Source organism: Brassica rapa, chromosome A05 (assembly GCF_000309985.2).
Source record: "Brassica rapa cultivar Chiifu-401-42 chromosome A05, CAAS_Brap_v3.01, whole genome shotgun sequence".
NCBI lineage: Eukaryota > Viridiplantae > Streptophyta > Magnoliopsida > Brassicales > Brassicaceae > Brassica > Brassica rapa.
Window position 1 is genome coordinate 20,846,986 of NC_024799.2, and position 13,557 is coordinate 20,860,542.

Genomic DNA, 13,557 nt, shown 5'->3' on the forward strand with positions numbered 1-13,557 from the left:
AAATAAAAATATTATAATAGTTTAAATTTATTATATAACCATTGATCGAAAAGTATTTACTTTTGTGGAATTAAGACATATTTTGTCTGTTTCATTGTAATTGTTGTTTTATATTTATGCAAACAGATTAAAAAAATATTTAATTTTACATATTTTCAAAATAAAAACATCATTACTAATACAATTAACCACATTTCAACCAATAAAATAATATATTAGAATATAAAATCAGTAAATTTTGTATTGAAATTATAAAACGATATTTATTTTAAAACAAAAAGTTTATTCTACAACAACAATTAAAACTGAAACGGAAGGATTATTTTTCAATTTATCTATAATTTTAATTGACAAAATAAAATAAAACAAATAATGGAGCAAACATTGATTGTATTCATTGGAAAAGGGCGTTTCGTCAGGTATGTAGTAGGTACTACAAATAGTGTGGTTGGTAAAAGATTCGACGCCACGTCATCGAGCAGTTTTTCTAATAGGATAATTCACAATTATTCTTTACTTTTTTCCAATCAAAATTAATATAAAATATTTTAAAACTAACAAGTCTTTGTTTGGTTAGGTATTGATCTACTCAGTACTGTATTTATATTCATAGCGTCACCCCCTTTCGTTTTCCAGAGTTTAAACAGATTATTTTTTTGGTGAACAACCACAATTATCTAAATAAAATGATATCATTCTCAGTTTAATTATATCAATTAAATTAATAATAAATTAGCCTAACTAAAGTATCTATACACCTTTTTTTTTAAGCAACAAGTATCTATACCACAAGACTATAAAAGTCTGCTGCTTGTCTCGAGTCAAAACAACTTTTTTTTCTTTGGAGTCAAACAAATATAGTGACAACTAATAAGTGGAATACAAAGGGAATCGAATCTAGTTATGCTGATAATACAAAACATGATTATGCAAGTGTATCTGCATATATGTGAAAACAATGATTCATATTTGTATGATACTGATTCAGGTCCAATAGCGACATAAAGCACGTACTTGGGGGAGACCTTAAGAACACAAAAGAATATATAGTCTAACAATTGTCACTACTTTCGACTCTAGATTTCAACAAGTTGAAGCTTAGCTGCATATGAGTAGGCAACGGAGCATCGAATTTAAGGCCATCGAGATCCGAGATATCAGAGTCCGGAGAAACCTCCAATTTCTCCAAGAGCTGACAGATGTTTGGCAGATCGATTTGCTTAGAATGGAGATGAAGGTGTGGCTGTTTTGAAGATACATCACCACCTTCCATATCCAGACCAAAAGGAGACGGTGATGGCTTGGTACGGGTGTTTTCTGGAGACACAAAAGGTTCCCTGGTTTTATGAGCTTGCCAACCGTATTTATAGTCCCCGAGTATCGGTGTTCCTAGCACTTCTGCGCAGTGTACACGGAGCTGATGTTTTCTGCCGGTTAAAGGACGAAGCTCCAGCCATGTGTATCCTATAAAGCAACAGTTTGCTATAAAAGGCCAAACCATTTGATTCTAAGTTAAGTGAAACGATAGCAACAGTGTACACTAACCATGTGGTGAAGATTCGACCACTCGGTATTCAGTGATAGCATGCTGAGTGGAAACGAGTTCTCCATTGACATTAACTGTGATACGATCAGATTTTCCATCATCCACAACAACCTACTCACACATTCCACATATGTTTTTAGCTTAGAATTTGACTCCACTAAAACAACATAAGCAATGGATTGAATGTGCACAGACTAATCATCTCTTAGATCGAACCAAAGTGGACAAAACTTAGACGGGTGAAACATTCTGATAGCTAAAACAGTGTGTAAACTCACCTTTCTGAGTGGCGCTGAGATCTGTCCCCTTTGACGTCTTGGGCACCCGATCACGAGTGCCAGATATTTTCTTTTCAAGGATTTTATGTTCTTCTTGACACCCTAAAGAAATAAAGGAAAGGTCACCGAAAGAGAAATTTTTTTTTATGATTTCTACAAGAAAACTTATTTCAAAGTAAGAAAAACTTCTAAGAGAAAGCAGATGACTTACATAGGCGGAAGCACCAGATGTTTTCTCGCGGAATATAGAATGAAGAAGCGTTGCAGCTGTTTGTGTTCTTCCCAACACCAAAAGCCCACTACAGTCTCTGTCAAGTCTGTGCACCTAATACATACACACACCACCATACTTGCATAAGTCAAGAGATTCATAAACTTCTTCCATATAAGCTAGGACTTGACAGAGAGCCTTGGATTGGTGCACTACTATGTGATTTCGCTACTAACCAGTCGGGGAGACTCTGACTTATCAAAAGTCAAACAAGTGGCAGCGAGTTCATCAATGCTGGTTTTGACCCCAGTCCCTCCCTGTTTAAGAGAAAAAGTCTATCAGCTTACACAAGCTCCAAGAACACGATGCATCAGAAAGCATGGAGTATATATGACTTACTTGAACAGCCATACCATGAGGTTTATTCAAGACAATAATGGCTGGATCCTGTCAAATTAACTCCCAGTTTAGATTTATCAATCTATATAAACATTTCTTGAAAAAAAACAAGTGCATAGAGTTTCAAAAGAACCTTGTACAAGACCAAACTGCAAACGAATTTGCGCTCTTCTTCACTGCAACGAAAGCGTTCTTTCTTAGCAGGAGGCGGCGCATCATTGCCTACAGACAAAGGAAGGTAAATTCTATCTCCTACATTCAAGGACTCCTTAGCTGCCACCTTTAATCAGTACCATCAGACAACATCAGCTTCTTAAAAAAAAAAGAAACAGTTCTTGTCCTAACCAAGAGACTACAGAAGAAACGATTACCCTTTTAAGTTGGCTTCTTTGTAGTTCACAACTCATAGGCACTACTACTTGTCTTCTAACCTGAATCACATTTACAAATCTCTTATCCCCATGTAACTTCAATCATCAAAAAAATACAATCTTTACACGGACCTGTCTTAAACGAAAGAGTTTCTGTACGAGGTTTCTAGGTAGGTCAGGACGGCAACGAAGAATCCACCTCAGCGCCGTCGTTGAGCCATCCGTTGAGCCTTTGACGATGGAGTCTCCGTCGCCGAAAGAGAGCTCCTTTCCTACCGCGGCGGCGTCGATGGTGGGAGAGAAAGGAGGTAGAGTGAGCCATTTCCCTCTCGGATCATCATCATCGTCAGCGAAAGCTGTCGTGTAGCTGCGACGCTGATTAGCCGCGGATAAGGCTCCGGTGGACTCCCTGATAGTAGGCGGTGGGGATCGGAGATGACGACGGAGGGCCGCGGTCGCAACTCTCCAATTGGCCGCCATTTAGGGTTTTTAATCCCAAATTTAATTTAGGGTTTAAGGCACGGAAAGGTTTTCTTAGAGAATCTTTTTTTTTTGTGTGTGTGGTTTGGTTTCTGTAAACCGGCAGCTTTTCTCTAATTTCCTTAACCAAACAGTTGAACCGGCTTGATGATATTTGAATGGAGGAGCCTAGTAACGACATGATTAATTTACAAATTGATTTCAATTTCTTGTTTGGAGAGGAAGTTCCCAATTTTCATAGGTTCTAGTGCAATATGAGCTTTTTTTATTCTCTTATGAAAACCAGAACGGTATTATTTTGGTATTATTTTTGAAGTGATTTTTCACATTGATTATAAACTAACATAAAATTAGTTAAAAATATAGAAAAATCTTGAATTTTTAAATTAGATAGTTAATTTAATTGACATAATAAAAATTAACCAAAAATTAGAAGTTATTTTAAAATAAAAATAATATTTCTTGTGTTTTTATCCGAAAATAATATCTTTTAATAAATTTTAAAAATAAAATTTACTTTATATATATATATATTGTGTTGTTATCCAAAAAATATTTTAATCAAAAAATTTAAAAATTAAGAAACATAAGATGTATAATTAAATACTAATTAAGTAATGAATATATTATCTTAAAAAAATTTCAAATTTTTTGTTAGTTTGTGTATTATCTTATTTAAGAAACATAAGAATTCAAAATTTATTTATTAATAATGAATATATTATCTTTAAAAAATCAAAATATTTCTGATACGTACGCACTAACAAAAATATATATTTTTGATGAATAATTGTCATGTATAAATAATTTAACATTTAATTTAAAAATTTTGAAGACATAAATGATAATTTATTTGATAATCTTTGAATTAATGATATATATGAGAAATTTCCTAGGATATACCTTTTTAAGTTCTTGTCATAAAAATAGCTTTCAAAGACAAAATGACTAAAGTAAATTTTATTAAATAGTAAATATATATTTATACTCTTAGGGTTAACTAATCTAGACTTAGAGTTTAGAGTTAAGGGGTGAGGTTTTGTGAATAAAGTTTCAAATTTTAAAAAATAAAAAATTAAAATTAAAATTTTCAAAATAAAATTTTGGTCAATTTCCTCTTTGATGGCTATTTTTGTGACAAAAACTTAAAATAGACTATTCGAGAGAATTGCTCTATATATATTAATAAATAGATGTAATTATCCGGGGACAAAACACTGGTAAAAAAAAAGAAAAACAAAGATTTTGACTCCAAAAGATAAACTAAAGATTCCGGTACATTAAAAAGTGATATACTAAACGTCAAAACCCTAAATAAGAATTCAAAGCCTTTGGACGATCACAATGACTGTGATGTCATACCTTCCAGGAGATTTGCTAGAGGAGATACTCTGTCGCGTCCCTGCAGTATCTCTGAAACGTCTACGATCTTCATGCAAACGTTGGAACCGTTTATTCAACGATAAGCAATTCTCAACAAAGCACTTGGATAAAGCAGCAAAACAGTCTCTGGTTTTTAAGGTGACACAATATTCTAGGGCTTGTTTGATGAGTGTCAATCTCCATGGAACTCCATCTGTAGAGTTTAAAGGTGAGCTTAGCCTACTCGGTTCGCATTTGAATGCAAATCAGGTCAAAATATCTAGTCTTTCACTGCGACGGGTTATTGTTATGTACTATCAGTAGCGACACTAGAATCGTGCTTTGGAACCCGTTTACTGGTAAGACCAGGTGGATCCAACCAAGAAGTACAAAACACTCATATGCTCTTGGATCCTACAAAGAACCTAGATGTGGAACTAGTAGCTACAAAATATTGAGCTATAGAACTTATAATGACCATGAGTTTGACTCTAATACATGAGAATTCTTGATTTCACTTCCGACTTCGAGTTATTGTATATTGGTACCAGCGTGTCTTTCAAGGGGAAGACGTATTGGTTTGCTTCCGATAGAGAAGATGAACAACTCGGCATGTTCTTGGTCAGTTTTGACTACACAACAGAGAGATTTGGACGCTTGAGTCTTCCTTGTAAGTATCCTGTAGGTTTTTTCCATGATGTGGCTCTATCCGTTGTTGGAGAAGAGAAGCTTTCAGTGTTATTACAACCAAGAAACACACGGGGGAAAGAGATATGGGTAACAAACAAGATCGATGGGACGAAAGAGGTGTCGTGGAGAAAGTTCTTAACAGTGAATTACCCCGAACGTGATTATTGGATTACTTTTACTTGTTTTTGGGTCGACGAGGAGAAGAAAGTCGCCCTATGTTGCGAGAAATGTATGTTCGACCGCAATACCAAGATCAAGGACTTGGTATACATTGCTGGGGAGGATAATGAAGTCAAACTAATTGATTTTGGAGCAGTTACATTTGGATCATGTTGGCCAGTTCTTGATTATTTTCCAAGATTGGCCTATATCCAACCAGGTGGAGGCTTAAAGAAAAGAAAGAGAAAGAGGTGACTGCTACATTCAACATTTTTGTGTGTGCTTTCTTAATCTATCTTGGTCATGTCCTTTGAGCTGACAGTTCATTAACAAGTGGTCTTGTCCTTGGAATAATTGATTAATGAATATTTATATATTTCATTAAAACATATTAAACTCTTTAATTCATGTAAAATCATATAAAAACTTATTAAAAATGCAATTACTTCAAAACTCTAAAGTAAATACACCATTCGCAATACGTCAAACAAAAAAGGAATATACCTTTAGAAAATTTCGATTTAAATAATAATTTTGTATGAATGTTAGTTTGAACTGGAAACCTAAAATTAGAATCTTTCAAAGTAAAATACACAACTACATGCATTGTCTATTTACAATTTGATTTCATTTTCTTGTTTGTAAAGGAAGATGGAACCCAACAACAATATCTCTAAATTTTAGTTTTAAAAGCCACTTCTCGTTGCTTTTGACTTGTTCTAGAGACTAGAGTAGGCACGCAGTTCAATTTTTCGGTTAGTTAGGATCAGTTAGTTTGGGTCGGTCAAAATTTCACCGTAGTGATCTAAAAATTTTTGGATCAACTTGGTTTTTGATTACATTGGTTTCAAAATTTTAACCGATTTTTTTAGACACAACTTGCATTGAACTAAATGTTGAAGACTACAATGACAAGAGGAAATTAAACATCCTCTTGAAAACAAACCATAAACTACAACAGCAAAAGTAATTAAATATAATAAGTCTTCATATGAAGTTGACAGCGAATTCGAGACATGGTTTGAATGCATCGATAAAGCATTTCCAGCAAAGTCGGATAGCTGAGAATTAGTCACAAGTTTTGCATTTGATTTAAGTTTGGGTATATGTTTGTATTTAAAATCAAGTTGTGAGTTATATTCGGCAAATTCCCTCGAAAATTTCCCCTTTCTAATATTTTTCTTATTAATTTATTAATAATTTAAAAAAGCCAAGTAAACGGTACCTAACGACTAGTTCATATTCCGTGACTAACGGACAATTGAATGTATGCAAAAAAAGATAGTTTGTGTATTAAATTTGAATTAACTTAGAACAATGAACACGTATGCTCTCGGATCCTACAAAGAACCTCGATGTGGAACTAGTAGCTACAAAATATTGAGCTACAGGGCTTATACTTATGAACATGAGTTTGAAATCTACGACATTAACTCTAATACATGGAGAATTCTTGATGCCACTTCGGACTTCAAGTTATTGTTTATTGGTACCAGCGTTTTTTTCAAGGGAAAGACATATTGGTTTGCTTCAGATAGAGAAGATGGACAACTCGGCATGTTCTTGGTTAGTTTTGATTATACAACAGAGAGATTTGGACGCTTGTAAGTGTCCGTCAGATTTTATTCAAGATGCGGCTCTATCCGTTGTTGGAGAAGAGAAGCTTTCAGTGTTAAAAATTCACGGGAGAAAGAGATTTGGGTAACAAATTAATAAGATCGATGGGAGTAAAGAGGTGTCCTGGAGAAAGTTCTTAACGGTAGACCCCCCGCCCCAAAGTGATATTTGGTTTAATTTAACTCGTTTTTGGTGGACGAGGAGAAGAAAGTTGCCCTATCTTATGAGAAATGTATGTTTGAACGCAAAGATTTGGTATACATTGCTGGGGAGGATAATGAAATCAAACGAATTGATTTTGGAGCAGTTACATGCGGTCGGCCAGTTCTTGATTATTTTCCAAGTTTGACTTATATCTAGCCAGGTGGAGGCTAAAGAAAAAGAGGTGGCTCCTACATTCAACCTTTGTGTGTATTTTCTTGATCTAATCTTCGCTGTCCTTTAAATTTTTAGTAATCCTTTGAGCAAGATCATTTTGTGAGCAGGCCCGACTCCCTAGGCATGGAGCTCCGCCGTTCCAGATCTGACGCCAAGACCTCCTTTTTCTGAAGAATCTGTCCTCCTCCTCCATGGTGTTGATGGTGAAGGCCCCTCCTCCGTCGCGGTGCCGACCTCCTCCCGATCCCCCACCATCTAAGCTTCTTTCGGTAGCGTTTGAAACTCTCACTTCCATCATCCCACCTGAACCACCAGATCCTCCAGACTCGTTATTCGTCCTTGTTCATCGTCTTCGGCCTTTGGCCTCGTTCTCTAGCGACTTCCATAGCGTCTCTCTCGGAGCACTTACCCAAGCTTGGGATTTCAAGTCTCCTCTCTCAGATCTAGCGATTAATTCCATTGGGAGTGCTGCTTCTCCTAGACCATCGTACCTCTCCAACAAGCCTTGTGAAGGTATTGTCTATGTACCTCTTTGGAACAAATCGTTTTTGAGGAAAGTTCGTTGTGATGTCTGCCTGTTGAAACTCTATTTACCTCAGTGTGAGGATGTTACTCTCTCTTTAACTCTTTGGATGAGATCCAGTTTACCTCTGTATGAGGATGATGAACTCCCTGTTAGCACTCTGCTACCTCGTTATGAGGATGTTCTCGTTGGTTTGAGTGGCGTTGTTACAGGGGACTTTGTGTTGAAGAAGATAATCTCAGATGCAGAAACTATGACCTCACTAGCTCTTTTTTCAGCAATCTTTGATACTGACCTCTTGGCCATGATGACCCTTGAGACTTTAATGTCTTTCCTTTGTGAAATTGTCTGGAACTGTCAAGATGCAAAGGATGTTTCTCTAGTGTTGGTGGGATCTTCACTCATGGTTGGAGCTTTGATGATTTGCTCAGTTCTTCTCAAGGCTAAGGAATTAAGCCTCCTTAGATTTCATATATTCTCAGACTCTCAAGTCTTCATATCTACCCTGCGTTTAGGGTCTGGTTTGAAAGAGATCGCAGGTGTTCTCCATGACGGTAGAAGCCTTGCTACTCTCTTCAATCCTCTATCTTTTAGCTTCATTCCTTGTATTGATTATGTTCAGGTTGTTTCTTTGGCAAAGGCTAGCCTTGAATGTATGATTGTTGAAAACTTTGTGTTTTAAGTTATTTGAATGAAAGAAATAGTTGACAAAAAAAAAGTAATCCTTTGAGCAGATTTTTTAATTAACAAGTGATTTTGTGCTTGGAATTAATTAATCAATGAATCTTTATATTTCATTAAGATGTGGCATTTATCAGAGATAGGAAGCTGATAACTGATGATGTTGTCTCCTTCGGAATGGTAACATAGGAGAGACATGTCACTCTCATACCTTTTGCCTAACTCAAACAACATAGACATAAAGTTTTGGAATCATCTTTAAAGGAGTGAGCGTGTGGATAATTTGTTCATCATAAAGCATTTTTTACCCTTAAAAGCTAAGAGCATCCACATTGGTGAACCCCCCTTTGGGGTTCATACCAATTTTTTAATATATTTATGGTGGGACCATGAATAGTGATGAACCTCTTGATATTGTACTTCTGCATTAGTGAACCCGAAGAAGGGGTTCATAGAAATTAAAATAATATTTTTTTAAAAAAAAATTTAGTTTTGAATTTTTTTTGAATACATGAATAAAATATAATATTTATAAATTTTTATAAAATTTTATTCATTACATTGATAATTGATGAACATACAAAGATTATTCATTACTAAATTTTTGCCATACATTTTCAACTAAATCAGCTTTCAACCTATCATGTTTCCCTGAATCCCGAACTTCATTGCGCATGCCTAGCATATTATCTGAATGCAAACTTTCTCTCCTTTTGACCTTCGAACCTCTGCTTGACTCTCCTGACTCGAACTCAGATGTATCAGTAAGACTGTATCCGTCTCGTTCGTCCTCTACTATCATATTGTGCAATATGACACAAGTTCTCATAATTTTCCCTATCTTTTCCTTGTCCCATAGTAGAGCAGGGTTTTTAACTATTGCAAACCTCGATTGCAATACCCCGAAAGCACGTTCGACATCTTTTCTGGTGGATTCTTGACGTAGAGCAAATAGCTCAGCTTTATGACCTTGAGGAAGTGGGATGGATTGGATAAATGTTGACCAATTCGGATAAATTCCGTCAGTAAGGTAGTACGCCATACGGTAAGTGTGGTTGTTGACCTTGAATTTAACTTTAGGGGCTCGACCTTGCAATATGTCATCAAAAACTGGTAACCGATCAAGAACATTGATATCGTTGAGGGTACCTGGTAATCCGAAAAATGCGTGCCATATCCAAAGATCTTATGATGCCACAGCCTCTAAGACAATTGTTGGTTTTCCTGAACCACGGGTGTACTGGCCTCTCCAAGTCGTTGGACAGTTTTTCCACTACCAATGCATACAATCAGTGCTGCCTATCATCCCGGGAAACCCACACTTCTCGCCAATGTCGAGTAATCGTTGAAGATCTTCCGGTGTTGGTGTTCTTAGATACTCATCTCCAAACAATTGTACTATCCCATTAGTGAAATGTTCTAAACATAAAAGTGCAGTACTTTCACCAAGTCGAAGATATTCGTCATACGTATCTCCAGATTGACCATATGCGAGCATACGTATAGCTGCAGTACATTTTTGAAGTGGTGATAGGCCGTACCTGCCGTGAGCATTTCTTCTTTGCTGAAAGTATGGAACTTCAGTAGTAAGGCGATCAACAATGCGGAGGAACAAGGGTTTGTTCATTCGAAAACGCCGCCTAAACATCACCGGCGGGTAAGTGGGATTTTCGTGGAAATAGTCGTTCCATAGTTGAATGTGTCCTTGTTCCCGATCTCTTTCAATATAAGCTCTTTTTTTGGGCTTGTTGGTTTGAACATCTACTAGGGAGTCGATGATATTATCAAATTCTTCGTCAAACATATCTTCAAAGGCTTCATCAACGCCATCTGACTCTGAGGATGTCATAACTGAAAAAAACGAATAGAAAAAATTTATTTTTTTTTGAAAAAAAACTATAAGAAACATAAATCTGCAATATATGTGGAACATTAATTTTTTTTTTAAATATCTCTTGGAATATCATATTTTCTTTTTAATTATAACATATAGTGGAAGTTTAGATTTCAATATTGTATCCAATGCTACCCGATCAAACTTGTCATAATGTATTCAATATTTTCTTTTTAATTATAACATATAGTGGAACTTGTCAAACTAAAAACTATAGATAACTCATAATGTGGAACTTGTCATAATGTGGAACTTGTCACTCGATAATGTGGTGATAACAAAACTAAGAGTTTGAGATTTTACTTGGTCACTCGATTTTGTAGTCGGCCAGTGAGTGGTTGGCTGGTTTGACAGAACAAGAGTGAGGCAGCTGGTTTGAAAGAACAAGATTGAGGGAGCGAGTGAGTGGTTGGCTGGTTTGAGAGAACAAGAGTGAGGCGGCTGGTTTGAGAGAACAAGATGGAGGGGTATCGACTGAGAGAACTATGATTTGTAGTTACAGAGAAGAGAACTATGCTTTGGCATTTGAGAGAAGAGAACATAAACAAATGTTAGAGAGAAGAGAACATATATGAGAGACATGAAACACTTGTCCTTTTTATAAAAAACTTTTACAAGTCCCGTGAAGTGTAGAGACAAACAAAATACTAGACTTCATACTACAATCCGTGACACCAAGTACTACACTAGTGTCTAGTACAAACAGTGACCTACTGCGACCCAAAAGATACATGTAGTACTACAACTACATCAACAACCCGTGACCTGCTGTGAACCAAAAGATAGATGAAGTACTACTACTACTACAATACCCGTGACACCTACAATAACCCATCAACGTCAGACTTTATCTCCCATACGCCCGTGACAACGCTAGGACATCCTTTCACCTGCAAAATAACACAGAAGAATATAACTTTCCAGTCAACAAAAGCAGTTGTAAAATTATCAAAGCAAGTAAAGAAGCAAACAAACAGTTAATCAGCTAAAGCATTCAAGAAATTTTCAAGTAAACAACCTAAAGCATCTCAGAAACAAGTTTGTCCTTCAAAGCGACCTCAGCTTCACTTAAACTAGCTATGTTCTTAGAGAGGAGACGATCAAGTATTTTCTGTTTTGAAAGATTCTGTTTCTTCTCTAGAATGCTCTCCAAGCGATCAAATGCAGCTTCATTGCCATGCTTCTTGCGTTTGGCTGCTTTGCAAGCCTTAACGCCAGGAGGCCTAGCCTCATCCGAGTCAGGCACCGTCTCCGCAGCTTCCTTTATTTTATCCTTTGCACCATCTCTTGATATAGAGTTCGATCTCCACTTCTGATCATACCTCAGCTCCCTCCACGCGTGTTCAAGTGTAAACTTCGCCTGGTAGTCGTTAAAGAAGATGTCATGAGCTGACTTCATGACATCGTTCTCGTTCTGCCCACTAGATTGCTCCTTCAATGCTGCCTCATAGCTTCCCACAAATTTACACACTTGTTCATTCACCCTTCCTCACCTCTGCTTACACTGACTCCACTCTCTAGGTGGAAAGCCACCGAGCTGAGCGCTTGCATTAAAGTAATCCTCTATTCTTCTCCAAAACGACCCTAGTTTCTGCTGGTTACTAACTATGGGATCTTTGCTTGTGTTTAACCAGGCACTGATGAGGACAATGTCTTCTTGAGTCGTCCACTTTCTCCTTTCAGCAGCCGGTTTAGGAACCTCAGACGATCCTACTTCTACGGTTTGACTGGACTGGGAAGATAATAGGTTCACAAAACCGGGAGAACTTAGTGAAAACGTATCCATTTTGGTTTGGGGTTGTGTTTTGTTTTTTGTTTGAAGTTTTAAAAAGGATTTAGTATTTTTTAAAGAACTACTTGCGTTTGAGTTACGGGTGGTTTCCTAACTACCAAAAATTCATTACACTTAATTAGACAACAAGTTGTTCACAGACATTCATTACACATCAAATCAATTTTTAAAAACTCTAACAGGTTTAAGACACATAAATTTAAGCGCATTCATCACAGCAACCAACCAGAGGAAGCAAACTAGTACTAGATATTTAATGAAGTACTACTACACTCCCTACTCTAGATATTTAATGAAGTTAAGTCTCAGTTCAACCAGAGGAAGCAAACTAGTACAGTTCCTACTCTACACGGAAACAGTTCCTACTCGAGTTCCTAGTTAAGTTCTACTTCAGTTTAGTTTGAAAGTTTACCTGTTCTGTTTCAGTCGAAACAGACCTTCTCCAGAGTAGCCGCCTGGACTGTGAGGTTATAGACGTCACCGGTGAGCTTATCAAGCAGCAATGTGAGCCTCTTAACCTGTGCCTACATAAGTGATAAAGAAAACTTGTAACTGACTTATAAAAACTTAACTTTAAGAAGATTAAATTCCTAATATATACTGAAAAAAGTCTTGACAAACCTCAAGACTCTCAATCTGTTTACTGAGTATGGGCACACATTTGATCATCTCATCAGCCTCCTCCACACGCTTATGCAGGCGTACCATCTCCTCCTGGACACCTATAACCCAAGGCTGACGGTAATGCAACCCATCAGCCTTGGTTAAACCACAGAAACATCAGTCAGACAACATATTTAACTATAAAATTTAGACAACATAATAAGACAGGTGAGATTAATGAAGGGAATGCGAATGATGTGGGTTACCTCGTAGTTTATGCAGCTGAAGAAGCGCTTCCCGGGACGAGTGTCGTACTCCTCCTTGACCTGAACCTCGTCGATGATTCTACCACCACACGGACATCTAGTCGGCATCCCATATGCCGAATCGGCCACGTTGTACAGGTGGTCGATGTACTCCTGCTTCCTCTTTGTATCTCTTCTCTCATCTGAGGGATCCATCTGAAACAGAGAAATGAAAATGATTAAGCAAATCGATTGAGTCAAAACTAATCGAAACCCCCAAAAATATATTATCAATCGAACCGTGAATCGAACCCAGTACAAGATCTAA

General features: G+C 36.8%; 3 protein-coding genes across 3 annotated transcripts; 1 reads left to right on the forward strand and 2 right to left on the reverse strand.

The window, feature by feature from the left end:
* Positions 1–858: 858 nt before the first annotated feature.
* LOC103869454 (RNA pseudouridine synthase 4, mitochondrial) lies at positions 859–3,336 on the reverse strand. The gene is made up of 9 exons (XM_009147538.3): positions 2,938–3,336; positions 2,806–2,865; positions 2,568–2,714; positions 2,435–2,482; positions 2,272–2,352; positions 2,036–2,149; positions 1,825–1,926; positions 1,546–1,657; positions 859–1,464 (listed from the first exon to the last, which is right to left on the reverse strand). Exons 1-9 carry the CDS (start codon positions 3,283–3,285, stop codon positions 1,052–1,054), a joined length of 1,425 nt encoding a protein of 474 aa, XP_009145786.1. The 5' UTR covers positions 3,286–3,336; the 3' UTR covers positions 859–1,051.
* Positions 3,337–3,572: 236 nt separating this feature from the next.
* On the forward strand, positions 3,573–8,732 carry LOC117133881 (probable F-box protein At5g47300). The gene is given in 3 exon segments (XM_033290905.1): positions 3,573–4,928; positions 4,930–5,144; positions 5,147–8,732. Coding segments are annotated over 3 exon segments (1,119 nt in total). The 5' UTR covers positions 3,573–4,629; the 3' UTR covers positions 5,752–8,732.
* Positions 8,733–9,281: 549 nt separating this feature from the next.
* Positions 9,282–10,544, reverse strand: LOC103869780. Its single transcript, XM_033292695.1, has 2 exons — positions 9,983–10,544; positions 9,282–9,784 (listed from the first exon to the last, which is right to left on the reverse strand). Exons 1-2 carry the CDS (start codon positions 10,542–10,544, stop codon positions 9,282–9,284), a joined length of 1,065 nt encoding a protein of 354 aa, XP_033148586.1.
* Between the last annotated feature and the right edge of the window lie 3,013 nt (positions 10,545–13,557).